The following is a 27974-nucleotide window of genomic DNA, read 5'->3' on the forward strand; positions in this document are numbered from 1 at the left end:
CGACACAGGAAGGCAGCTTTGCTGGGCCCCTTTCATCCCTTCAGACATTAACCTCACAGATGGCACCGCGACAGCTCAGGGATAGGAGCGGGGTCGTTCTCCATAAAATAACTCCAGAAACATATTTGAACACAGGAAAGGGAAAATTTTTTTATAAGTCACCAAAATAAAATGAGCCCTTTAGAAGAGAAGCAGGGGTGTGATATCAGATGAGGAAGGTTTTCTTAATAAGCATGAGGGAGGAGTATGTGGCTGTTGGGCCCCTGCTGGGACACTCAAGTCTCTGGGTGTGGGAGCCCTGCAAAGAAGGTGGGGATGAGGCTGGAAGGCACATTCTGCCCCAGCTTCTTGCAAGGAGCATCTTTTGGGGGTGGGTCGGAGCCTTAGAGTCTGTTCCTGGGCTCTCTGCTCCAACCCCTTCGCCCCGAGGAAGCTCTGCTGCCCCGACAACTGGGGACATCCAGCAAGCGGCTTGACCTCTCTGTGATGAGGGGACAGGACTGCCCACCATGCAGGGCAATTATAAGGATCGTGGGCAATCAATGAATCATTTCATGGAGATGGCTCCCTGAGCTCTAATTTATCCCCATGGAGCAGACTAATCCACTGAAGAATGAAAGGCACATTTGCTCCCTAGCTCCTCCAAGCTCTCCTCTCCCCCAGCTCACCCTGGGGGCGCTTGGCTAGCTCCTGTCCTCCCTCCTTCCACCCCAAGATTGCTCACTTTGCCTACCAGCACCACTGTATTCACACACAGCTCCTAGGTAGTTCCCCACTGCCTGCTTCTTCTCTGTGCTCTTGGTGGCTCTTTGGGATGGCTCCTGGATCTCCACTGCTATTCTTTAAAGCTAGGGAATGAAGCAAGCCCAATCAGGATGTTGTAGAGTGCTTGCATCTCTCTCCCTTTCAGTCATTAAGAAGCCTGCTCCTTCCTCAGCACTCTTTTGTTCCCCTCTTCCCTCCCCTCACCTCCTCCTCACCAGTCAGATCCTGGCTGTTTTTAAGATCCAGCTGGAGCCTCACCTTCTCCAGGAAGCCCTCACCGATTGCCAGCCACACAGATCCTCCACTTTTCTTCATACACCCTTCTCTGTTACTCTCTTTGCTTTATACATCCCAAGTGATAGCACCCCAGACAAAAACAAACCCTGAAACATACTGAATAGTGGATTAAATCAAGCAGGACAGGGAGGGCTAAGGAAGGATAACCATGATGATACCTAATGATTCGTGACACTCACAGGGCACTTCTCCCCCCAACTCATTGGATTGACCTTAAGGCCCCAGAAGGGGGCACAGGCCAGCACTCTCTCTCCCTTGCCTTTCCTTCACTCATAAGTCTCCACTGGCTCAAACAGCAGTGTGTCTGGAGTATACTCTGTGTCAGGCCCCTCTTCATCCATTGTCTCCTTTGCTTCTCACTTCCTTAAAAGGTAGGTAGTCAAAGTGTCCCCATTTTACAGATGTCAGAACTGAGGCACAGCAAGGATAAGTCACTTCCCCCAAGATCACTCAGCTAGACAATAAATCATTCAACTTCAAACCAAGCATTATATCTCTAAACCCTGCCCTCACCACTGGCCCCCAGCTGCAAGGGACAGCACAGCCCGCAGGAGTCACACTTGGGAGATCCCTCTGGCGAGGAGACCCAGAAGGGCAAGAGTCTACCAACCCACTGTGGGGACAAATACAGCACAGGCTGAACTAACAGCCAGCCAGCTAGCTCCAAAGAGTGAGGTCAGATGAGTGGGAAATGTACGAAGTGGCCAGATGCTGGTCTTTGGGATGCACAGGGGAGGACCAGACAGGTGAGGAGGACATGCCTCTCTGCCTAGAGCATGGAGGGATCTCAGTGGGCATGGCAGAGAGCCAGAACAGACTGGGACCCTGCTGTGGGCCAGGTGCTCTGCTGGGCGTTTGGCATAAGCCATCTCAGGAGACTCAGCACAAAGAGAGAAAGTTGGGGAGCATGAGAAATCCAGCTGTCTGAGCTGGATGACTCAGGGGAGCAGGAAGAAGAGTTTAGACTAGCTTGGGGTGACCAAGAAATGGCCAGTTGACTATTTAAGACTTTGGCTGATTCTCTGTTCTGGTGAGTTTGGCAGACAAGGAAACCCAGGGCCATGGCTAGCCCTGAGTGATGCCACAGAGAACCCAGTCCATGCTGGGACCCACTCATCCACCGGACTGAGCCACAGGGACTCCTTCCTGCACCTTCAGGTGGGGCAGGGCTGGGATAAGTTGCCCTAGCTGTCCCCCTGAGACAGACCCTGAGCTAGTAGGGAGGGACACAGAACCAGGGTCTGTGCGAACAACTGATGGCCTGAGCCATCCTGAGCATCCCAGAGCTAGGTGAGAAAGAGAAGGGGAACCGGCCAGATAGGGGCTCAGCTGTCTAGAGCAGTGGTTCTCAGCCAGGGCTGATTTCGCACCCCTCTCTCAGGCATTCGACAATATCGGGAGACATCCTTATGGGAGGTGCTGAGAGGGATCTAGTGGGAAGAAGCCAAGAATGCTGCTAGATGTCCTTCAGTCCATAGGACAGCCCACCACCACCACCCCCAACAGAGAATTCTGTGGCCCCCAAATGGGCAACAGTAACATGGTTGAGAAACCCTGGTGGAGAGCAAGCTGGGTGAGAGGGACTTAAATCCAAGCTCTCCCCAGGACAGAGCTGCCCCTATCCTAAAGAAGAGGCATCCTCTGACTCAGTCATCCCCGATGTGAGGACTAACATGAGCCCCAGGCTGGAGGTGGAGGAAGGGGCCAAGCGGGAAGCTATGGCAGTGCCAGGGGAGGAAGAGAAAGTACCTGCTGTCACCTAGGCTTTGATTTGTGCAAAAAGCAATTTATAAGAGATAGTTCATCTTTAATAAAGGGTCAAAGAGTCAACCCACCTGATTATGTCATCTCCTTACTGACAAAGGCAGAGGTTTGAAAGTACTGTGACATACCCACCAGTGGGAAAGGAAATGTGATCAAAGATCTTCATCGTGGAACTGTTTCTAACAGCAGATGATTGGAAACAACACAAATGTCCATCAGTGCTGGACAAGCTAGAGAAATAGTGGAATGCCCTGCCAAAGAACGACATTTTCTATGTACAGAAATAGAAAAGTCTCCAGAATGTATTTAGTGAAAAAAGGAAAGTGCAGAATACTGGAGTACTGCACAGCCATTGGATGAAAGGGAAGGAGAAAAAAATCTGCGGTGTATTGATTATTGCTTACATTTGTATAAAGCAGGGGATCTCGAACTTAACCGTGCCTCAGAACCACCACCCAGAGGGCCTTTTATTTTTATTTTTTCTAAAAGATTTCATTCATTCATTTGACAGAGAGAGATCTCAGGTAGGCAGAGAGGCAGGCAGAGACAGAGGGGGAAGCAGGCTTCCCGCTGAGCAGAGAGCCCAATGCAGGCCTCGATCCCAGGGTCCTGGGATCATGGCTCAGGGATCATGACCTGAGCCGAAGGCAGAGGCTTAACCCACTGAGCCACCCAGGTGCCCCCTAGAAGGCCTTTTAAACCATACTTACTTCATCAACATCATCATCAACTTTGCTTTTATTCGGGGGAGGGATGTGGAAAGTACCCACTTTCTTGTCCAGAGTGCAACCGCCCCGCTTTCCTGACCCTGGCCGCCCACCAGCCCGACTGGGCCAGGGAGAACAGGCGAGGGACTTCAGACAAAGTCCAGTTAAGTGGCCTCTTTCCTAATCACTCCAGCAAACGCCAGGAGACTCTTTCTTAACGCTCAAGCGGCTGTTGAATGTGAGAAGTTCAAGGCATTGGAAGGAATCCCGCAGGAAACGGGGAGTTGGGCCAGTAAAGCCCCTCCATCCCCATCTCCTCTTTCTTTGGGAGGCGACCTGAAGTTCTGAATGAAGGTGGCCTCGGGCCAGGGACAAACCTGGCCCTCCAACAACCCCCGTCCCCGCCCCGCCCCCACGAAGTGGGAGGAGCGAAGGCTGCAAGGGAGCCTTCCCCGGGCTTTGTGAGCGCCTGGAATCCAGCTGTCGCCGCCCCTCAGAGCCCCCTGCACCCCAAGGGCGCACATTTCCGGGCCGCCCACGACCCGGATCGCGTCCGTAGCCGCTGCGCCCGCAGAGCCCAGAGCTGTTCCTGTCCGCTCCGTGGCCGACCCGCCCCAGAAGCCCCCCGAAATGCCGGTCGACTTCACCGGGTACTGGAAGATGCTGGCCAACGATAATTTCGAGGAGTACTTGCGCGCGCTCGGTAAGCAGCTGTCCCGGGCACTCGGCCCGGGGCGCCCCGACCAGACCTTCAGGGACCAGCGGTGGGTTCTCTAGAGCCCTCCAGGGCCCGTGGCCCGCCTGCTTCCGCCGGGACCGGCCTCTGCTTCGTGCGCGGGGCAGCGAAAGGACCTGGGCCGCCAGGGTTCCGGCTGGGAGGGTGGGTGTTGTTAGAGCTAATTAGTGGTAAACATCTGATAGCTGGCTCTAGACGTGGATAACTTCATTAGGAAAGCTGGGTTTAGTTTGCTAGTTTTTGTTTTCAAAGGGTCAGCGTAAGGGCAGAAAAGTTTGTTGCAAAAAAAAAAAAAAAAAAGAATAAGAAAGAAAAAAAGACGCAGAACTGGCTGCTCGCTAAGACAGCGCTAAGTGTGCAGGGAACCCCAAAGGTCCTTCTCCTGGGAAGGAGCTGGCTCATGGGGCCCCCGCTACCCTGGGACAGTTCTCAGAATTTTCCTGCCAACTCTCTGCTTCTCTCTTCCCCGGCACCCCCTGCAGATGTCAATGTGGCTTTGCGCAAAATTGCCAGCTTGCTGAAGCCAGACAAAGAGATCGTGCAGGATGGCGACCACATGATCATTCGGACGCTGAGCACTTTCAGGAACTATATCATGGACTTCCAGGTTGGGAAGGAGTTTGAGGAGGATCTGACGGGCATAGATGACCGCAAGTGCATGGTGAGGATTTGCATATGCCTGGGCGTCTTCCGCCCAGGGAGCCTGCCCAAAGTCTGGGCTACTTCATCTGGGAGGGGAGCCAGGGCCCTTATGTTTTAAGGACTAGGGATCTTCACACTGCCAGCCCACAAAGTTGACAGCGCGGACTCATCAAGCATAGGACTCCGTCCAGACAGGAGAGTAATGGTTATGAAAGCCGCAGTTTGTTGAGTCTCTCTTGTGTCCAGGCACTGAGCCAGGTGCTTTCTTTATATATTTGACTTCACCTAATCCTCACAACAATCTGTGAGGGGGGTTGAGTATGCCCATTTTACAGATGAGGAAACAGTCTCAAAGAGATGAGTAGATGAGTAACATGCCCAGAATAGCAAAGCCAGGGAGGAGCTGGGCTGGAATTCCCCACAAGTCTGTGCCTCTGTTGGCCTCTGACTGTACTGTGGCCTGAGGGAGGAAGGAAAGAAGAAACACAGGGAACTCTTTTCAAGTGTAAAACTTTCCCTATGATCTAGCATGAAGCCACCCTAGGAAGCAGGGGACATCATGATCCCCTGGAAGCTTCTGATTTGCCCCACCTCTTCCCCAAACCGAGATCTGGCTCCTAGCTGTCCCCTTCCCTGCCCTGTCCTCCATTGCTGGCTGAGCTTCCTTAGAACTTTGCAGCCAGCCCCTACTAGTGGGTCAGTGCCACTGCAGCCCAGACTAGAGGAAGCCTTGGTGCAGGAGGGGGAGGGAAGGGAGCAGCACGTCCCCTAGGGAAGCTGATGACCTGGAGACCCCAATTAGCATTTCCACAGCAAACTCTGGAAGGCCAGCCTCAAGTCTCCATCAACATTCTTGGGTCACTGAGAGGTCAGGGTGCTCCCGGAATCCCTTTCCCAGTCTTGGGTCCCAAGCTAGCGTATGCTCATCCCCAGGCAGCTGCCTTGCTTATTGAGGAGATACTCCCCCTCCTTCTCCCCACCCCCTCTGGCCATTTACTGAAGGTCTGTTGTGTGTTCTACACTGTGCCTGTTATTTTACACACCGCACAGGGAGGGAGAGATTCGTGACCCCATAATATGCAATGGCCAAGGCTCTGGGAGGGGAAGAGATTTGTAAGAGATGGGATTTGAACCTTTGGATGGGAAACCCACCCTCCTGTCTTCTGCCAGGCACCTCTCTGCTGGTCGCCTCTGCAGAAACCAGGTGGTAGAGGTTCACTGGGACTGTGGCTAAAGAGGTGCCAGTGTGTGAGGATAAGGAGCCCCAGGCCTGGACTCCTCATCCCCTCTTGTTAATTCATCTGACAGCAGTCAGGAGTCAGTGTCTGAGTCTGCTGTTTGGAATGATGGCAGAAGAGGGGGTAGCCAGCACGGAGCATCTTTGGAGAGGCCAATATTATTGTACGAATATGTCAGTTTGTGCCTTTAAAGGACCTAAGGCCTCTGAATCCCCAGAGGGGCTTCCAGAGGGAAAGGAGACCAGCAGACAGCATCTGCCTTGGCGAGGTGGGGCTCTGCCTTTCAGATCACTGCCCAACATCTTCTTCCTGGCTGGTTGCATGAAACTGCTGTAAGAAAACTCCTTGTCCACAGCTTACTCTTAGGGGACTCACAGAGCACATCAGACATCTCCATCCATTCTGGGTCGCTGCAGTCTCTGGAATGTGCTGGCTTGTACTTACTTGGCTAATCATCTTCCATCTTGCACTCCCTGCATCATCCAATAATGTGTGAAACATTCATTGATCACCTAGTGATACTAGCTGGGGCTCATCAAGGGTTGACTATGCACCATGTCCTGCTACCGTTTTATTTCAGCTCACATTCCACAGAACTGCTCACATTCCACCCCATTTTACAGATAAGAAAACTGGGGCAGGATTTCTCGCTGTGAAACGTTGGGGAGGTTAAGTGAGTGGCAGAGGGAGGATTTGCATATTGTCTGTCAGCTCCAGAGTCCCTGCCATTAATCTCCGCCCAGTACCTACCAGGCTCATCGCTGCACTGGGCACAGGGAGACCCAGGGAGATGTTGCAATCCCTGGTGTCCAGGAACTCACAGTTTTGATGGTGGAGACACACACACAAACTGTCAGAACACAGTGCGATCAGGGGTGACAAAGGGAAGTACCCAGATGAGGAGATCCCAGAAGGACTTTTGGAGGAGGTGACTTTGACACAAGACAAAAGGGGTAGAAGGGGGGGGTTTCAGACACAAAGGAAGGAGCACATGGCTACCTTCTTTTCTCCGCCCAGCAGAAGGACATTAGGACAATCCAGGTGACCAGATCAGAGAGCCCAGCTGCAGGCCAAACCAGATGGGATTGTAGGATTCGTGTCACCTTTGTGGTCGCAGGACTGAGGACAGCCCTCTCTCAATTATACAGGCACTCACTTACCTCGCTGTTGCTGTTGGGGGATTGAACAGCCCCTCTGCTCCAGCCTGCCCATGGCCCTTCGCATCTCAGAGAAGCCCTTCTTCTCTGGGCTGCCAACTGGATGGAGGCCTACAGGGAAGAGCATGGCCAGCAGTGGGTGTAGGATAATAGAATTACAGCTACTGTCCTGCTCGAGGCTTGCAAAGTCTGAGGAGCCGCCTGCCAAGGGGCCACATTGACTGAGGTCTCTAGGGCCCGTGTGTGTCTGGGGCAAGGCACTAGTTCGCCAAAGGGAACTTTCACCACGGCCCCTTCTGCTCCACATGCTCTGCACCCACCAGCCAGGAGCAGTGGCCAGGAAGAGGCCAATCTGTTCTCAGCACCAGGTTGGCTTCACTCTAAGCTTCCTTCCCAGAACATGACAAGGGTCTCATTTCTCACCTAAGGTCATGCGTTCATCTGTTTTCAGCCCTTTCTTGGTCCCACAAACATGTCATGGTGCTTATACTGTCTTTGCAGCTTCTGTGTTACTGAGATGAATTGCACAGGATTCCTGACCTCCTGGAGCTCAGTGCAGGGGGGAGGCCAGTCACAGGGTGACTGCTGTGTGGATCGGGGCAGGACAGCCAGAGGAGGACCCCCTACTGGATCTGGGAGGTCAGGGAACTTTCCCACAGGAAGTAGTCTGAACTGTGGCTTAAAGGATAGGCAGGAAACAGCCAGGCAAACAGAAAGGGACAAGAGGAAGGCCAAGGCCAAGAGAACAGCAGTAGGTAAATGCAATTTCAGACCTGTCCCACCCCAGGCTCTGGGTTCAGCCCTGCAGACCCAGGGGCACCTGCCCGGGGAGGAGACAGGGGCATCCTCAGGCCATTTTCTTTAGTGATGGAGGCACAGTGGGCTGAGGAGCACAGTGTAAAGGGGTGAGGAAGCAGCAGTCATCGAAGTTGTCCAACTGAGGGGGGCCTTGAAAGCCCACCAAGAATTAGGGCAGATGTGGAGAAGGGAAAAGAGTGTTCCAGGCCAAGGGAACCATAGGCTCAAAGGCCCAGCAGTCTGAAAAGGCCTGGTTGGGAGAGGATTTCGGAGGTGAGGGAGGGGCAGTCCACAAAGACTGGAGTGCAGGGTGTGCCTGGGGAAGATAGGAGTGACAAGGACCCGTTAGGGAGCCTAGATGCAGCTCCACTGGCTGCAGGGACTTCTTGCTGGGAGCCATGCAGTCACACTGACATCCTTCCCCGAAGGGCCCAGGGGCTTGCTGGCTCAGTGACCTCTGATTCTGCCTCCTTATGTGGGAACATTATCTGTGCTCTAGGACTGCAGCCAAGGGGTGAAATCTGGCCTGCAGATGTGTTTTGTTTGGCCTGCACAATGTTTGAAAAATTTCAGAGCCAGTTGCCAATCATTGCCAAAGATTGTGAGCTTTCATATTTCTGGCCATTCTTACCAACAAAATCAAGATTGCTGAAAACACCGGGTGCCCATTTCTTCCACCCTGGTTGCTGTGTGAATCCCCAGGACACTGTCACATTGCTCCCTTTAGATGGGATGTTCTCCCGCTTACCCAACCCCATTACCTGAAGTCAGGGATCAAGCAGCCAGATGACTTTGTTTGCCCTGTGGGTTCCTTAGAGCTGCGGTTCCCTAAGCGGAGACCAGAAGCAGCAGCAACAGCACAAGAACTAGGTAGAGACACAGATTCTCCTGCCACAGCCCTGGCCTCCTGAATCAGACCTGCAGGGAGTGGGGCCAGCGGTCTGGGGTTCAGTAAGTGCGTCCCACGGCTCTGATGCTACTAAAGCTTGAGAACCATGGCTCTGAAGGAGAGAGGCATCTCTGTGTGCCTGCATCTCCATAGACAGTGGGACAACTAGAATGACAGCTGCAGAGGGCCATGTGCCACTGGCTGGTTGGGTCCAGCCATCTGAGCCCCGTGCACATTGCCATCTGTGCCCAGAGCCACTGGGAATGGCTCTCCGGTCTCTTCCCAGGCGGAGGGCTGGAGGACGTGGGTCTGTGTGGCCAGGGATCACTCAGCTCACATTTCCCGGTCTGTTCTAGTAAGGTTTGACCTGCAAGCCGCAGGGGCTGTCATTGTGGTGGGGATGTGTAAAGATCCGGGTGTGGCTTCGCTCCCCGCTGCCTCCTGCATGCCTTTATCCACGAAGAGGAAACCTCAGGCCTGGTTTGAAACCAATATCATGTATGAAATCTAGCCCATGGAGCTTTGACAGGGTGGGGGAGCTTGAATGAGGAAGGTGCTCCTCAACTTCAGATATCGTCCCGCTCCTGGGCGAGGGAATCCCTTGGAATGAGGAATGATGGAGTTCTTTGTTTTCAGCGCTTCCAGCAGGAGCCGCATTTGTGGTAGAAGGCAGCCTCAGTCAGGAATCCCAGCCATGAGCCCCACTCCACGCACTGGTGGCAGAAGGCCATTTGTCATCCCACCATGGACACTGGGTCAGCTTGTCCCTGGAGGGGGCACCTTTGTTCACGTGGGAGCCTGGTCCCTCCTCCCTGGGCTGCAGCTTCTCCGTCATATCCAGCTATGAACTCAGGATGACCCCTTCCGCAGATCCTCCCTTCCGCTTTCCCAGCCCTCCGCCCCTCTGTTGCTTTCTTTGTTTTTATTGTAAAAAGAGAGAAAGAATTCAAATAGCCCAGGAGACAGTGGACTGCAAAGGAAAGGGCCCCTTCCCCCCCCCTTGGCCTCATTCCCACTCCCCAGAGGTTATCACTGCTACTGTTTCTATGGATCTGCTGGAAATCTTCCTCGAATATAGAAGCTGTCTATCTATTGAACAATTTAAAAAAAAAAAGGAAAGAAATCCACTCCTTGACGCATTGTTTTCTCACTCATGCTACTTCTTGTGCACCTTTCCATATCAGTGTTTGTAGGTCTCCCGAATTCTCTCTCTTCTAACCGTGTGTTTCCTTCCCTTCCCACCCTGACTTCCTTCCTTCCATCCACCCATCCATGCCCCATCCCCCCATGCATCCATCTAATTATAGATGGTAATTCATGAAATCCACCAAATTGCTGTTAACACTTTGGTTTTAACTCTTGCCAGCTTTCTGATCCTGTTCTTGACTCATTAATGAATTTTTTTCTGGTTCGTATTTAAAAAAAAAAATACAAAAACATCATGTGGGTGGCAGAATTGACTCCCTGGGCCACCGAGCTGTGAGTGGCCTCAGATTTGGAGGGCCGCAGGTCAGGCCCCCAGCTCTCAGCTGGGTCTTTTCCAGAATGGAAACACGGAGTCTCTTTCAAGTCTTAGCTAAAGTTCCCCGACCTTTGAAATTGGTGTCAGCAGCATGCTTTTGAGGATTACAAAAAGAAGAATTAAAGCAACCCATATAAAATGCACAAAGTAGCTTTTAAGAATCACATTGTTGTGTTAGGTTTTGTTTTTTGTTAGGCAGGAACAAAGGAAAATAACATGCCCTAAATCCTCACCAAGCACCAGGCCTGCACCAAGTGATTTTAACAATTTGCCTCTTTTGACCTCCACAACAAATGCTGTTTTGTAAGTGTCCTTGTGCCCATTTTGCAGATGAAACTCTAAGGCTCAGAGAGGTTGGGCCACCCAGCCAGCTGGTGGCAGAGGAAGGACTCTAACTGGTCTATTTCTGAAGTTTTCTATTACAAGGTCTCCCCCGGAGCTCTGCAGAGGGCCAGCACCTCAGTTCCCTGTTGTGAGCCCAGCGCCGCCCGGAGGCGAGCACAGAGTACTGACAAGGCCTGCTGTGTGGAGAGGAGTACTGCGATGAGAGTCTGGGTTTGAATCCTCCCCCGTGACCTAACTGACAGTGACCTTAAATGATTGGATACACTGCTTCTGTCCTCCCATCTGTGAAACGGGCATAGTGATTGTTGCTCTGTCTGTCTCTCAAGGCAAATTCTGAGGACTATAGAGATAGTCCAGGGGACAGTATCTTGTGAAGCCACGACACTGTGTGCAAAAAGGGGCCAAAACCCTTCTGATGCCCTAGACTGGGGGCAAAGTAATCACTCATAATGACCAGGTGGCAGTTGGGGCAGCTACTGCTGTTGTTTTTCTGACCAACATAGCTCCCCACCCACCCACCGAAGCACCTCCTGTTTTATTGGGAGTTACACCCTCACTCACCTTGTGGGGTCAGGAGGAGCTGCCAGTCACGTACACTCTCTCTCGTAGGATGAGACCCCACACCAGGATGATGACAGTGTCCCATGACTTGTCACATGACTGTACATGTGACCTAATCTCACCCTTTCCTGGGATTTAATTTAGGGACCCTGGCAGAGAGCTGTGTTCTAGTCCCCTGAAGTTCATCAGCTGGTGAGATGTTAAGTGCTGTGCCATCGCCCATAGCTGCCTGGAGAAATCCAGCAGAAGGGAAAGAGAAGGAGACCAGCAGAGAAGCAGAAATGAGCGAGAGAGAAACTGCGATGCTGGGGGTATGCTGGAGCCCCTGCCACTAGCTCATCTCCAAGACTTCCCATGTGCTTGAGCCAGCCAGGGCATTCCTTTTCCTTCGCCTTCAGCTATTCGAACTGCTTTCACTTGCATCTAAAAACATTTTCAGATCTTCGGAGTCCACAGATCGTGGTTAAGAACCACATCAATAGCCAGAGCCATAGTTCCCAAACTTGAGCTGCCCACCCCCCTAGGTTTCCAATTCCGAAGGTCTGGAGTAGACCCAAGAACGGGTTTTTCTATTGAGTTTCCAGATGATGCTGATGCTGCTGGTTCAAAGACCATGCTTTTGATAACTACTAGGAAAGAAAAATGAGGAAGTGGGCTGGCCTGTGCCCAGGATCCTGTGATGTGCTGGTCATGACTCAGAGTAGTAAGCCCATGCTGGGGCTCTGGGTGCCTGGTTCTGGGGGGCCGAATGAGAGCAGAGAGATGCGGTCGAGTCCCTGTCGATAGAGTCTTCCTGGGGATGCCAAACTCGCAGCAGCCCACAGTGTTCTGCAATGGAGCTTTAAGTAGATGACAGCGGTATGTGCAGTGTGCCCAGCAGGCGCCAATAGTGTGTGGGCAAGTATGTGGTTACGACGAAGCACTGAGGAGCTCTGGCTTTGAGATGAACCTGGATTTGAGTCTTGGGTCCAGCTTCCAGCTGTGTTTCCTCATCTGTAAAAATGAGCCAGGGTAGCAGCACGGATGGGATTGGTGTGAAAATTCAGTGTGGTGGTGAATTATATCATTTTTCTATTGCTGTGTAACAAACCACTCCAAAACTTAGTGCTCCCACACTCCAAGCAATAGCAGTGGTTTATTTTGTTCATGAATCTGAAATCTGGACAGAGCGCAAAGAGGGTGGCTGGTCCTCCTAGCTGGAGGATCCCGGTTCCCTATGGCCCTTCATACTCACTGTCTCCTGGCTGCCTGCACTTCCTCAGGTCTTGGCTGCTGGGTCCCAGGAATGACAGGGTCAAGAGAACAAGGCGTAAGTAAGGGTGGGACACTGTTGGGATCTCCCTAGCTTCTGAAGTCATATAGCCATATTTTTCTGTATTCTGTTGGTTGAAGCAGTCACAGGGCCTAGAACCAGAAGTGAGTGGGCGGGAAACCCCCTCTGCCCTCCTCTCCAGCCCTCTGGAGGCTGTGAGCTGAGGGCTCTCTTCCGGGCCCCTTTGCCCCATGGAAGCCTTCTCTGGTAACCGGCCCCTGCAACTCAGGTCCAGCTGCTGACCTTCCACATGGGCTTGGGGATTTATTCATATTTGACTTGGAGTTGATTGAAAACTCTGACAACAAGCGCTGTGCCTGGTTCACAAGAGCTTCCTCCCTGGGAAACATTTTTGTAGCTATCTCTGTTTTACAGATTGAGTTGTGCTGGAACACGCATGTGTGTGTGTGCGCGCGCATGCACAAACACACACACACACGCGCACACACACTCCACCCCTCATCCTCCAAACAGGAACCCCAGGGCTTTGTCACGCTGCCTGAAATTCCAACATTAGAGCACATTTATTTTGGTTAAATATCCCAAGACTTTTCTAGGTATTTCCTTTTTTATTTTTTTTTTTTTTAAGATCTTATTTATTTATTTGTCAGAGAGAAAGAGAGCAGAAGCAGAGGGAGAAGCGGGCTCCCAGCTGAGCAAGGGGCCCGATGCAGGACTCGATCCCAGGATTGAGTGGGACAATGACCTGATCTGAAGGCAGACGCTTAACCGATTGAGCCACCCAGGCATCCCTAAGTGTTTCCTTTAATAAGCAAATACCCTAGAATGCTAGTTGTCTTTGATACAGTGGTATTAATGAGTCTGTCCTTCCTTGCCCCTGCCCCCCTTCTTTCCTGGCCTGAGGGTCCAAGAACAGCAGAGGAGATTCTGGGGAAGAGCTGTATAAACCAGGTGGACACGGAAGGTGTGAGGGCAGGGGTAAAGGAGAAGCCAGGCTGCAAAACCCACCTTGACCAGCCTTAACAACACAAGTGGCTCTGCCTTTAGAAAATGAGGGGGAAGAAATCCCGTATGGCAGTGCACACTGAGTCAGAAAAGTCTTCTTGCTCTTTGGCTCAGATATCCCACTTCTGTGATTATATTCCAGGAAAATCATTCAAAAGAGGGGGGGAAAAGCTGCATCTGTTTGTACGAAGGTATTTGTTTGTAGCTGTCTGATAATTATCCTCACCAGCCCACACAGAAGCACAAGCCACCCTCCAGGGGCTTCTAAGTAGGAGGCTCTGCCCTAGCACTTTACATGTATGATATAACTCCCCAATAATCCTGGAGAAGAGGTGCTACTCTCATTTTACAGAGGGGACCCTCAGGTCCCACCCAGGGTCACACTGCTGGTTAACCATAGCCCTGGGATTCAACTTCACATCTCTCTGACCCCTGACCCTGTGTGGTTGACAGAGCTGGCTGCCTCCTGCCCATGTGGCTAAGTGCCACATAACTACAGGTGGCCAGAGTGACTGTGGCTTTTTAATCCCGTAGACCACTGCGTAGCCCCATAAATGATCACTGTGAAGATAAATGAAAAGCGTTTATGGGCAACCCATCAACAAGTTCCGTGGATTCTGCTTCTTAGCCTCTCTTTCCCTTCCCTGATCCCCACAGCTCTGGATGTCTCATGCTGGTAACAATAATAACAATAATAATAAACCCCCTTTACGCTTATTCCTATGCACCAGGCTCAGCACTTTCTATGAATTATTTCTCCCATCCACCATCTTCAGTACTTCCGCCCACACTTCACATTCTAAAAAGGGAATCTGATGAGCTCATTCCCTAGCCAAACCCCCAGGGGCTCCCCACCGCTGACATGCCAAGTCCTGAGGGGGCTTGGGCTTTCCAGGACATGGCCATGGTTGTCTCTGCACCTCCATTCCCTGGCTCACTCCTTATCCTAGCCCCTCCCCACCACCACCAAGTGCAGGTGCCTTCACTTGCCATCCTTTTTTCATCTCTCCACTCACTTGAGATAAGTCCCCTGCTGAATAAATACCATTGGTCAAGACCAACTCAACTGTTCCACCAATCTTGTCCTAACCCCCCATCCCAGCTCATCCTTTCCTTTTGCTTCACTGTCTCGCTCTGCAGCTATTGTCCCCAGGGCACCTGGGACACTTGTTCATACATTTGAGATGCTAGACAGGGGGGCCCATACTTTGCATGTCCAGTGCCTAGAGGCTCCAGTGTGTTTGTCAAATGGGTGTTAAGTAAAAATAACAGGACCTCAAACAATGTAAATGGTAGATCTTACCACTACAGAATCCATTTTCCATTTAACAATAACGCTTATTGGGTGTTTCCCATGTGCGAGGAATTCTAGGCCCTTTCCATGCACAAATCCTTTCAATCCTCACAATTCCTTAAGGAAGATGCCCGAATTCTTCCTATATTGTACGTGAAATGAATGAAAGGCGGAACAGGTGTCACCTCTGGTGATACCTGATGAGGTAGCTGGTGGAGCCCGCTTTGGGATCCTGGCAGTCTGACTCCAGATTGTTACCAGAGAGGGTTGGGGTCCTTGTTATGTTCACAGTCCCAGCTCTGGAAGAATTTCTCTGGGAGGCTTTTGAAATCTCCAATGCAGTGACCCCCGTGAAGTAGTGCAGTCATGGGATGGAACTGTCAGGGGCAGAGGAGCAGGGTCTGCTCTGGCTCTCATTCTCCCCCATGGTGGAGGCTGGCCATGGCTGGACGCCCTCTGAGGCAGGCCTGAGAGGTGGGGCTGAGTCATAACTGGTTTAGCTCTGGAGCCAGACTGTTGTCTTTGGAGTCCTATCTATGCCACCTACAAACTGGGTGGCCTTAAACGAGTTATTTCACCTCTCCTTACCTTGACTTGTCTGTGAAATTGGGGATAATTATAAAATCAGGAGTACCTACTACTTCATAGTGAGGGTTAGAGGCAGGAAAGCCTGCGATCGTCTAGTCCAAGAGTAGGAGCCAAGGGCAGGGCCCTCTCCACAGCCAGAGAGAACATGCCACAGTTCTACAGTCCCACAGTCCCACATGAGCCCTGAGACCTTATCCGGCCCCATTTCTCTCCTCGACATCTAGAATGCTGGCTTCACAGGGCCTTGACACTTGTTTGATGAACACATTGGAGCCCTCTGTGGTAGGCACTGGACATGCAAATTGTGGGCTCCCCTGTCTAGCATATCAAATGCAAGGCCAGCCGCAGAGGGAACTATGGCTCACTGAAGTATTTTCTGTTTCTAGCACTGAAATAGGTCCTTGCAGCCCCTTGTGTCATTTTGTCCCCATGGTTCTTGCTCTGGGGCAGGGCTCACCAGCCCCGCTGTGCAGGTGAGAACATGATGGCTCAGAAGGTGGAGTACAGTGCTCAGGGTCTCCCTGCTGGAAAGAAGCAGGGGTGGATTGGGACTCAGGTCTGGATCTCTCCAAGGCTGTCACACAGTCCTGTGGTGGGGCCAGCTCCAGCCCCATAGCCTCCCAGTCACTGATTGGCAGCAAAAGCATCCATGGCTACAAGCTCATGTGGGAACAGTGGGCAGGGGGTAGATCTGGAGTTGGGCCGAAGTGGGTTGAAACCATGATTCATACTCTTCCTGGTTTGTGTGACCCTGGGCGTGATGACTAAGTTCTCCAGGACTCAGAAGCACACAATGGCTAACACGTTTCTCTAAGGCTAATCTACAAAAGAGTAAACAGCTACATTGCCTGGGATATTTTGTCTACAAAAAAAAAAAAAATCTGATCATTGCCCGAAAAATTGTAAGACTGCCCTAGAATGTTTTCTGCTGTTGGTTCATTCATTCATTGGTAATATGCATTTTCTCCGCATAGATCCCCAGGTGGGGTTGGTATCCTGCAGTGAATAAAAAGATCCCAGACCCCAAAGAGCTCTCAGTTCAGAGACCCTGACCTGCTGGTGACTCCTCCTGGGTTACTGAGCTAGCATCTCTTATCTTGTGGGAGCTGCTTGTTTCTGTTTGCCTTGAAAGATAAAAAGTAGAAGAAGAAAAAAAAGGAAAAGGAAGATAAAAAGAAGGAACCAGAGGCGCTTGTGAAAAGGATGAGGCTGTGGTGGACTCTGCCCTGCAAAGCCCCTCCGAGCTGTCTGGGGCAGGATGGCTCCTCCCTTACTCCCCACCCCCTCTACCCCCACCCCCCACTGCCAGGGTGGACTTGATAATAAGCTGACTCCTCACCCCCAGCTCAAGTAGCAGGCCAGCTCTGCCTGCAAATATCCGGATTGCCCATTGCTCCAGGCCTGGCTGGTTGGAGCCACAAAGACGGAAAGTGCAGGAAAAGAGAGGCTGAGTCATCTCTCCCCAGGAAATTCTGGAGTTAGAGGTAAAAGGTCAGACTCCAGGGGAGGGTCATGCCAAGAGAGTCCAGCTGGGCAGAGCTCATTGAGAAGCCTCCCACATGCAGCCCTTGCCTCCCTGCATCTGTCCAGGCTGCTACCTGGGATACCCTCATTCCTCTTTTCCAATTTCTCCTTCTTAACCTAACTCTCATGGTGTTTTCTGGTGTCAGTTCCAGCTTTACTTCCAGCATCAATTACCTCCTCCAGGAAGCCTCCCCTGATGGACCTCTGTCCCTATATCAGAGACTGATGAGATGCCTTCCCCCTTCCACAACTACCATCACCTACTTCTACCCAGCGCTTGCCATTCTACTGGAATTCTCTGCTTGTCTTCTTTCGTAGTCTGTGTGTTCTTGAGAGTAGGGTCCTCGCCTCACTGCCTCTGTTTCCAGCACCCGAGACTAGTGTGTAGGTGTCAAACCTACAACTGTCGACTGTTTCCTTGCACAGAACCATGCCAGAGAGTCCTGCTCATTCAAGAATCGGCTGAGATCAGGTAGCTGCAGAGCACAATAGCCAAGAATATGGACTCTGGAGTTAAGTCTCATCTGCCTACTATATGGCTGGGTGATCTGAAAGTCTCAGTCTCCACATCTGTAAAACGGGGCAAGTGTAAGTGCTCCAGCAAGATATGACCCATGTTGCGCTTAATACCCTGCCTAGCACGTAGTGAGTATTCAGCCCATGTTGTTAGGGTAATGTTGATGATGGTGACAATGACAGTGGTGCTCTTCCTTCCACCAGGAAGCCCTCCCTGACCCTCCAGGCTGGGTTGGGTACCCACCACATAGCCCAACATGGAACGCCAGTGCAATCAATGCCAGTTTCCATGGCTGCCTTCCCTCCAGGCTGAGCTGCTCCATGGCATGGCTGGGGTCCAGCCCAGCCTTCAGGTCCCTAGATTGGGACACTTGGTACTGGGTCCCTGGATTGACTGAGCACAGTTCCACATGAGCCCTGTGACCTTCCCCAGTCCCATTTCCCTCCTCCCTATCCAGAATATTGGCCTCATAGGGCCTTGAGCTCTCTGAGGGCTTCTTGTTTTAAAATTGATCCTGGGAACTTCCTGGAATGTTTAAGGAATTTAAAAAATGACATGTCAAGGTTAGTCTTAACATTTTAGCATTTCGTTTGTCCTAAGAATTGTTACCATTTGCCGTTAGCTCCTTCGTGGCATTAGTGTCGCATTCTCTCATGCCCACAAAGGCCTTGTTGTGGCTTTACTGGTTTGAAGTAGTTACTTTTAACAGCTTTTTGGTCTCTAATTACTCGTTCACATTTTAAGGCCTTATTAATTTCATTTTAATTTGCTTTTAGAGAGAATTGGCTTCTCCCCCAGCCCCTGAATGTGCTGATTTTAGATAATGGCCAGCCTCCTAGAGGTGGATCAGGAGAAGAGTGGGCCCATCGCTCACCTGGCCTTGGCTTGTGGGCAGCAAGTAGACTTCTCCACCAGAAAGAACTGGATCCAAGTGAAGCCTCAACCCATAACCCCTAGGAGACTTAGGCTGGTTGCCTAACGAAGTCTAATACTAAGTCTAATTTTTATCAGAGATAAAGCTTGAAAGTCAAGTGAAACAGAAGTACCTGGCACTCAGCAGGCTCTCCATTACCTTCCCTGACCTCATCTGCTCACTTACTTAACACAGGCACCAGAGGCTGAGAACCTTCTTTTTGTCCCAGGAATGCTCAATGGGTGATGCACACTTTAAAGTCAACCAGGAGGAGTGGCCAATTTGCATCTTTTAACGATTCACATCATGTAGAGGAAGTGTCTACTCACTATCTGGTTTTTCAGTCCCCCACCCCTTCCAGAATTTCAAGAGCACAGGCTTTGGGGTCAGACCTGGTTCAGTCCTGGCTCTGGCTTTTGCACACATGGCAGCCTCCCTTCTGATGTGGCTCTGGAGCCTCAGAGACAGTAAGATTCAGTCCCAGCCATATCCGGGAGGTCAGTGCATGAACACAGGGCTTGCTGGAGCTGCGTGGGCAAGTGTGGAGGGGTCCATAATCCATCTTCCCCCGGCTCATCGGAACGGGTATTTGGGGCATGTAGGACCCTTAACAACTGTCACAGATCCCTGGGAGGCAGGTTGAATCCCACTATTTGTAGACCATGCTGGGTCACTGCCAAGAGATTAATCCATTTAGTGGGAATGGTCTGTCACTCCCAGTACAGGTCATCTGCGCAGGACAAGGGGGCCTCGGGACCCCTGGGACGTGCTTCCTAAGGCTGCCTGGTTTTCTGTGTCACTGGTCCCCATGCAGCAGTGCCAGCTGGGTCTTCTAAGTGGTCAGGGGAGCTGGATAATGGCTTTTGAAGTGACAGTTCCTTGTCAATGTGATGCAGCTCTGTCTTCATTCATCTGTAGGTACACGTCTTTCTGGGAAAGCTGCTGACAAGGCCAAAGTGTTAGAGGTTATTTGTTTTTAATAGAAAAGTTAGACTGACTTCACTTTACAACCACCACCCTGGACTCCAGCCTTTTTGCAGACCTGCTGGTCTCTGCAGTGAGGATTACTTAGGAAAGGAACTGAAGGGACACCTGGGTGGCTCCGTCAGTTCAGCGCCTGCCTCTGGATCAGGTCATGATCCCAGGGTCCTGGGATCGAGTCCTGCATCGGGCTCATTGCTCACCAGGGGGCCTGCTCCTCCTTCTGCCTGCAGCTCCCCCTGCTTGTGTACTCTCTCTCTCTCTGAGACAAATAAATGAAATCTTAAAAAAAAAAAAAAAAAAGGAAGGAACTGAAGGTGGCCAGACTCCCCCTTGTCCTTGAAATTATCTGGGCTTCATTTCCAAGGTGGAGTCCAAGAGCCCGTGGTGGGAGTGAAGGCAGCACTGCCTATCCTTATCATTGGTACCTTGTCCACCTCAATCCCCACAGGCATCTGCCTTCCCATGCTACTTGGAAAACATCAGGAACATTCTCTTGCCTCAAATTCCCCTGTTAGGCTCTGGTTAAATGGATTAAGCAGTAGTGAGTGGCTGAGCTGGGAAACTGGGTTGAATAACCTCTTAAAGACACTTTCAGACATGGCACTCACAAGGCAAGCAAATCCTTGTCTCAGATGTCCCTGCTCCTGGTCCAGTGAAGGTGGCTGGCTCTTACTGCAGAAGGAAGTCACAGGATGAGTTCTCAGGAGCTGGGGAAGGTTGTCATCAGGGGTTATCCCAAGAAAACAAGGGACCCTTGTTTCTTACCCAGTCTCCTTCCAACATTACTTCTTTCCTTATTTCCCTCATCTCTTCTTAGGTCATCCTCCTCCTCCCAAATTCCCCACCCCTCTTTTCTTAGGACAAATCTGATCCTCTGGGGGAGTGCCTGGTTTATTCCCACAAGACACAAAGCTTAAAGAGAAAAATATGTGCCCACCAAAAGTGAACATAGGATAACCAAGTGGGAGAACTAAATCACCATTTTTGGAGCAATCACTGCTACCATGGGAAGTTTCCAAATGGATCTTCTCCTGAAACAAAAACTAATTAGGTCTTAGGAACATGGACATCACAGTGCTCTGGGGCGCCCAGCTCAGCAGGCAGCCCCTGCAAGGTCTCCCTTGGGTCTGGGTCCAAGGCTTCTGGAAGGGAAGGAGCTTCTGAAACATTTAGCCATGATGAATAGCCAATCAATCACTTCCTCACAAACCTCCAACTTCCAATAAAAGCCTTTTAGTTATGGTTCAACTTGGACCAGCAAATCCCCTCCCTATCTAAACTCTGGATGTCTTGATTACTATGACTTAGTGCTGCTTATGCCAGCCCTATGCACTTTATGTACTTTTTCTTTCTTGGTTGGTCTCTTGGTTGCCTAATGCCGCACAGCAAAGTACCTCAAACCTAGTAACAGAAAAGGGCAACCATGCATTCCCATGGTTCTCTGTATTGACTGACAGTTCTGCATGTAGATAAGGCTCAGCTGGGTGTCTTAGTTCTTGTGCGGTAATCAGGCTTCTTCCATTGGCCTTTTACCCAGTAGAATGGGCTGGCCTCCCTCAAAGCCCAGAAACTTGGTTCCCAAAGGGGAGGGTTCTAAGAGACCAAGCCGCCAGCGTCCATGTGCTTATAAAGGTGCTGCTTGCATCATGTCCCATTGGCCAAAACAAGCCACGTGGCCAAGGCCAGGGTCAGTGTGGGAGGGGACTTCACAAGGGTATGAATATGTGATCCACTGGGGCCACCCACGGAACAGTTGGCCATGATACATAACCTAAATCCCTCTCTCGTAGATGAGGGCACTGAAGCTCAGAAGTAACGCCCGTTGCCCAGAGTCGTTCCTCATAGCTAGGTCCCAGGTCTGCTGACTCCAAGCAACGTGCTCGTTGCTGAGAGTACTGGGTCAACCTGATGCAGCTGGAGCGTATACAGTAAGGGGACAGGTACCAGGAACCCAGCGTAAATGATGGCCGAGCTTCCGGCCCTCTTTAACTTGGAGGACAGCCTGGCAGTTTTCCTGGTCCGCAGGATGAGTGTCCTCCCTGATGGTTCCACCCAGCAGGTCAGAGCCACGGGGCTGTGTGGGGGCAAGCAGCACTGGCGGGCATTGGAAACACGCTGCAGGCCACAGTCCGTTTGTAGCCTCGCAGCATGGCCCCATCTACCCCCAGCCTTGTTCCTCCCTCTCCTTAAGCCCAGGGCAGCTTTTACAGCACTGGCTTGCTTGTCCTTAGTCACTGTTTGGAATGCCTTCCCACTTAAATAAAAAGAAAAATAGTAGCTTATGCTTCCTGTTAGAACGAGGAGCTCTCCCAAGCACTGCAGCCTCTGGGCTTCCCCTAATCCCAGGGCCAACCATGTTGAGCTGTAAGCACCTGGTACTTCTCTGTCAGTCCTTTCGGACCCATCTCTGGCTCCCAGCACCCACAGCCAACAGTAGCTAGACTGAACCAAAAGGTGTTCTCCTGGGGGCTGCTCAGAGTCTCAGCATAATCCCTGCACGTATCTATAGGCCCCAGAGTCTTCTGCAGACATCTCCAGGTGCCTGCCCTAGGCTGGGAATCATGGGGCATGGAGTCATGCAAGGCTCATGTTCCCAACCAGATTCTTTCCTTGTTAGCTGGGCAACCCTGAGAAAGTTACTGAACATCTCTGAGCTCAGCCTCAGAGACTATTCTCATCTCTGTTCTGTCTAACTCACCCAACCAAGGTTAGAGTCAATAGGAACTTGAGGTTGAGAAAGTGCCTCCTTTGGAAACTGCCATAGCATTTGTGTGTTAGGGACCCTTCTCATAAAGGGGCCTAATTGTAGGGCTCTAAGAAAGGATTCTCTACACCCAAAGATCCTTCCACCCACTCCCTATATCCCTCCATCTCTCAGGATGCCTGAAATTCTGCTATCCATCACTCTCTTGGTAAGGTATTTTATTTTTTATATCCAAATGGTCCCCATTAAAAGATGCAAAATGATCTGGAAAGGGTAACATGTTAGTTCAGGAGCAAAGCCTGCTTTACTATTAATGAACATCACTTTCAAGCTTCATGCCCTGACATTGGTGTTGGAAGGTAAACAGGTATGAGCTTTCTGTGGATCAAGCTGGCAATACTTACCAAAAGCCTTAAAAATATGCATATTCTTTAATGCAACAATTCTTCCTCTGTAAATTTATTCTAAGAACATGATGTGTTCAGGGGTGCCTGATGGCTCAGTCGGTTAAACAACCAACTCGATTTCGGCTCAGATCATGATCTCAGGGTTGTGGGATTCAGTACACATGGGGCTCTGTGCTGGGTGTGGATCCTGCTTGGGATTCTCTCTCTCTCTCCTTCACCCTCTGCCCCTCTGGCCTAAAATAAAAAGAACATAATATATTCAAAACTGTGTATATATAATGGCACAGAATAATAAATAACCTAAATGTCCAAGAATACAGAATGAGCTAAATAATAGTGTGCCCATACAATGAAATACCAGTGGGCTTAGTGAGCCTCCTGGTCCTGTGACCAGTGCAATCACACAGGCCACAATACACAGAAGGGCCCCTCCCTTGGTTTAATGCTCTGCTGTCACCATCTTAAAATTCTGAATCATTTTTTTAAAAAGGAGCCCCTTGTTTTCATTTTGTGCTGGGCCCCGCAAATTATGTAGCCATTTCCTGAATATTATGTAACAATTAAAATACTGCTTATGCAGAATATTTATTGAAGTGGAAAATTGCTTCTATTAAATGAAGAAACTAGGGTACAAAACCATAAATGATGTAATCCTAATTTTTTAAAAACAGAAATATATATGGATTAATAAAACAAAAGACTGGACATAAATACATCACAATGTTAGGGTAATTATCTCTGAGGAAGCAAGATTACAGGTATTCTTTTTACTGCTGTGCTCTTCTCTGAGCGCTTCTCGCACTTTCCAGCACAGAAGGCATGACTATCCTTATAGACTCTAATATATTTGGCAGAGGCAGAAGCGTGTATATTCTAACTGGGAACCAGCAACCCTGTCCCGGCCTCTGATGAAGCCTGGAGCCCTTAGTATGCAGAGTAGACTTCTGGATAAACACAAAAAGAAGTTCAGTCCATGGGGAAGCCAAGTATTCGAGGAGCTCCTTGAAATTGAGCAATGTCAGAGAGCTCCGCCCCCACGTCCCTCCACAGGCCTCCACAGGTCTGATTGATTCCTGCTCTCAGGGGCTCCACCTGGTGCCCTTGTGCCTGTGCTCCATGGCAGGCCTCATCCCAACAACCTATAGAGCCATCATCAGCAGGCCCTGGAGGGAGAGAGGGCTTGGGAGAAGGAGGCTGAGGTCCTCCTGCTGGGAGTGCCCCCACTGACTCCATACTCGTTTCCCAGACTTCTTCTCTCCTGAATCTTCATTAGGCTGTTGCTAACTGTCCTGGCTGTCTGAACATGTCCAGGAACACAAGGGCCCTAGAACCTTACCTCTGTAAAGCCAAGACCTCTGAGTTAATGGCCCTTCTCTGGGTCCCCGTGTTCCCACCTGTCATAGGAGGAGGGGGCCCGAGGGCATTAACTTCCTTGAGCGCTTTGTGCCCTGCCCAGGTACTGGGCATGCCAAAGGAAGACAGACAGCAGGAGGAGGGAAGCCACAGGCTCAGCCTGTGCCACGGGAGACTGGAGTGGCAAGGGCTCACTCAGACATACAGGGCTTAAGAGATCCCTGAGAACTCATGGTCTGGACTGCGACTTTTGTGCAGGTGCCAATGGCATGTCCCATCTTTGCAGCTACCCATCTCCCCTTAAACAGCCTTCCCCTACATGGCGTTTCCACCTTATGAGCCCTGCCTCCCCGCTGTGGCAGTTAGGACTCCGTTTGGATTGTTCACTGTGTGGCTCAGGCACCTGCACAGGACACAAAGTGCTCAGAGATGAGAGGGCTTGAGGGTGGGGAGTGGGGTGGCAGTGAGCACCGGGCAGTAGGAGCTTCCTCCTCGCCGCCCCCTGCCCTGCCAAGGTTCCCTGGAACCCACCTGAGGAGCATTCCCGAGCATGCCTGATGCTGTCCCATCTCTGTGCCTTCATCTTACAGTGATCCACTGAAAACCCCTCTCTCCCCATGCCTCCTTTCCTCGGCTTCAGCTCCATTCTCCTGTCCTTCAAGTCCTTGCCCTCTTGCCTCCTCCTTCCAGAGCTTCCCCATTCTCTGACTCTCATCTGGGATCCCACAGCATCTGCTCTGTAACTCTGGTGACAATGGACATCTCAGAAAGAAGTGTAGTCAAAGTGGGCAGAAGGGTTTTGGAGCCCCACAGATCTGTGTTCTGACCTGACTCTGTCACTGGTCACCTGGGTGAACTTGGCCAGTCCCTTAACCCACTCTGTAAAATAGAGAAACTAATCCATGCTCCAAACAGAGTCATGAGGATATAGAGACAGCACAGAGAGCTGGAAGGGCTGCCATTTGTACCTACAGGTGGTTATTTATATCTAAGGTCATTCTTCATGAGATGGAAACATCTTTGAGGGCAGAGCTCAAATCTTATGTGTCCTAAGAACTTGCAAAGGTTGAAACAATAGAAGGAAGGAAGGAAAGAAAGAAGGAAGGAAGCGGGGGGTGGGGGATGTCTAGGAAGAGGCAGAGCACTCTGAGAAGTTAACCTCGCCTGCAAGATATAGGACGTAGCCCTCTCCCTGCCCACCTGGTGTGAGCTCAGCCCTCCGAAGCCCCTTCTCCCTTCCAAGCCCCCTACTCAGCCCCAGCTCTGAGATCCCCACCCTAATGTCCTTTTCTCTTCTAATAAACCCTTTAAATGAAATTTAGGATGGTTTTTGGAAATTTTAAAACTGATTTGCATACTGTAATAAGAGCACATGGTGGTGGGGTGCCTGGGTGGCTCAGTCATTGGGCAAAGTCATTGGGCATCTGCCTTTGACTCGGGTCATGATATTCGGGTCCTGGAATCGAGCCCTGTGTCCTGGGATTGAGCCCAGCATCAGGCTCCCTGATTGGTGGGAAGCCTGCTTCTCCCTCTCCCACTCCCCCTGCTTGTGTTCCCCCTCTCACTATGTCTCTCTGTGTCAAATAAATAAAATCTTTAAAAAAAAAAAAAAGAGCATATGATGGACAGAATTCGGCTGCAAATGTTCTGTAATGAAATTGACTTGAGCGCACCCTGGGTTATCAAGGTTGGGGCTGCCCCCCAGGGGCTGCTTGCTAAAAACTGACCACCATATTCTTTTGCTTGGCAGACAACGGTAAGCTGGGATGGGGACAAGCTCGAGTGTGTGCAGAAGGGTGAAAAGGAGGGACGTGGCTGGACCCAGTGGATTGAAGGTGATGAGCTGCACCTGGTAGGTTGCTGGTGTGTGGGGTGGTGTGGGGCAAAGCTGGGCCTGAAAGCTCTGGTCACTGTTGAGGTCCTGTGGACCTTGGAAGAAGGCCTTATAGCTGGGCCTTGGTTCTGCTCTGAAGCTTCTCTTCCAAGGACCAGGAAAAGACACTTGAATGACTTTAAAAACCAAGGGATGTGTTTTCAAGATCTAGGCTGACTCAGTTGTCCAGCCAGAGGCAGGAGGGGAAGGGATGTCTCTGCCAAGCAGCAGATGTGGAGCTATGCTCTTCTGCATTCCATATCTCTTTCTGTTCTCTCAGCAGCCCCATGGGCCAGGTACTATTAGGGTTCCTATTCTGGAGATGGGGACACGGAGACTTACATCCGAGTTACACAGCTAGAAACTGGAAGAACTGAAATTTGCTCCCAAACTCTGCATTCACCATGCCAAGTTGTGGCAGGCTAGAACCAAGGAGAATTCTTTAAGCTTCTCTAAGACCTGATCTCAACACTTTAGTCAGAGGAGGAGAAGCCTTTCTCCAGTTCAGGTGTGGGCTTCCAGCCTGGGAACTCTAGTCAAAGCCACTTCTCCATCCGCTGTCTGGGAGAAGCATGCACAACTCTTGAGTAAAGGTCTTAGCCCCTGGAGGGCTAAAATAACACATATCCTCTGAAAGGAGACCTCCCATCACTCCTGCACCTTTGGAACTCTTCAATTACCTTCCTTCTGAGTAAAAAAAAAAAAAAAAAAAAAAAAAACCTGGTCCGGGTGACTTGGGTTCAACTTCTGACTCACTGGGTACCTTTGAATAAGTGCCTTCCTTCCTTGAGCCTCATCTTCAAAATGCCATCCTGCCACATGGGGGTTCTGCAAAGGCCAGAGTCCCTAAGAGCCCTGGGATGCGTGAGTGCTGGGAGGAGGCATGAGGGCATGGCTTTCAGAGGCAGTTTAGGCTAATGCGGAGAGCCTGGTCTGCAGTGCCTGACCTTGAGCCCGTCTTCTCCCGGGGCCTCTGTTTCCTCAACTGCAGAGCCATGAGGGAAGCCGATGTGATCTCTACTGGCTCTTCCAGCTCAGTAGTTCTGTGGCTTAATGCCCAAAGTTGCAAACTGAGGGCCTCAGGCCTCTTTTATTTGACCATCAGTGAGCTTCAAACTTCTTCAGGCAACAGTTTAAAAATTACAAGATGCCACATAAATATTCAGATTTCCAGCCTCCTTCAAACAAAACAAAACACTTGCAAGGTGTGGTGACACCATGCTGTCATTCCTCCTGGCATCTCCATGGGGGCTGCCCTGTAGGCAGAGCATGGGTTTTCTGGGCTGCATGTAGTACCACCTGGGAGCTTTTAATAATAGCAGTTGCAGTGTTCCACCCACTGAGACACTGATACAACTGGTCTAGCCTGGGACCCAGGCATTGTTCAGGCTCCCCGGGTACTCCAACGTGTGCCTGAAGCTGGAGTCTCCATGCTAATTTCCAGCCTTGGCCTGTGACAACCTACTGAGTCCTCTCGGGGTCAAGCCATGTATCCGGGCTTGATTTCTCCCAGGCCTGGTCACAGACTCTGTCCTGCTCAGGACTGAGGTTCTTAAAGACTTTCAGTCCCTTGAGCAGAGTAAGAGGAGGGAAGTCATCAGAGGATCCTGTTGGCCAGTTTTCAGCTACCTTTTTTCCCAGCCAGCTCTGCCTACGGGGCATAGCAGAGCCCCATCTCCACAGATCCAGTTCACTTGACTTTCCAAGGAATTGGTTAGTTCACACCAACTCTTGAGGAAAAATAACAGACACTGAGTGTTTTCCAAGTTCCTGCCCCTGCACACACTGAGCCCCAAGTGTGACCTTGCTCCAGCCAGTGGCAAATGTCTGCTTTTGTTTCAGGAGATGAGAGTGCAGGGAGTGGTCTGCAAGCAAGTATTCAAGAAGGTGCACTGAAGCTTGTGGAGACCTGGATCTGGAGGAATGAGCGGCGTGGACCCTTGGGCCAGGATCCCCTTCTTTGCTCAGCATGGGGCTGAAATGTCCAGCCACCCGTAGGCACCTGTTAGCAGAGGCACTCTCTCGGCTTTGTCTCTTTTCTTTTCCTTAAAACAAAGCCATCCCAATAAAAGTGATTTCTCCTCCAGACATCTGTTTTGAAGAATCTTCCAAACCCCC

The 27974-nt window shown here is 50.9% G+C and overlaps 1 protein-coding gene across 2 annotated transcripts; it reads left to right on the plus strand.

Annotated features, from left to right (window-relative positions):
- The first annotated feature begins 3978 nt into the window (after window positions 1–3978).
- Window positions 3979–27944, plus strand: RBP1 (retinol binding protein 1). Of its 2 annotated transcripts, XM_032869575.1 has the most exons (4): window positions 3979–4236; window positions 4752–4930; window positions 25734–25835; window positions 27699–27944. In XM_032869575.1, the coding sequence occupies exons 1-4, from the start codon at window positions 4164–4166 to the stop codon at window positions 27750–27752; spliced, it is 408 nt and encodes a 135-aa protein (XP_032725466.1). In that variant the 5' UTR covers window positions 3979–4163; the 3' UTR covers window positions 27753–27944. The 2 variants fall into 2 exon arrangements, with proteins under 2 accessions (XP_032725466.1, XP_032725467.1); XM_032869576.1 differs by lacking the exons at window positions 25734–25835; window positions 27699–27944 and adding an exon at window positions 10928–11070.
- Window positions 27945–27974: the final 30 nt, after the last annotated feature.

This window comes from Lontra canadensis, unplaced genomic scaffold (genome assembly GCF_010015895.1).
Source record: "Lontra canadensis isolate GAN:19392208 unplaced genomic scaffold, GSC_riverotter_1.0 scaffold38, whole genome shotgun sequence".
In the NCBI taxonomy this organism is placed as follows: domain Eukaryota; kingdom Metazoa; phylum Chordata; class Mammalia; order Carnivora; family Mustelidae; genus Lontra; species Lontra canadensis.

What these genes read in the sequence shown, in the direction of transcription:
- RBP1 (XM_032869575.1), top strand. Translation starts at nt 4,164, where the DNA reads ATGCCGGTCGACTTCACCGGGTACTGGAAGATGCTGGCCAACGATAAT. An exon ending in TAGATGACCGCAAGTGCATG is followed by an intron (nt 4,931 to 25,733) that starts GTGAGGATTTGC and finishes TTTGCTTGGCAG; the next exon opens with ACAACGGTAAGCTGGGATGG. An exon ending in AAGGTGATGAGCTGCACCTG is followed by an intron (nt 25,836 to 27,698) that starts GTAGGTTGCTGG and finishes CTTTTGTTTCAG; the next exon opens with GAGATGAGAGTGCAGGGAGT.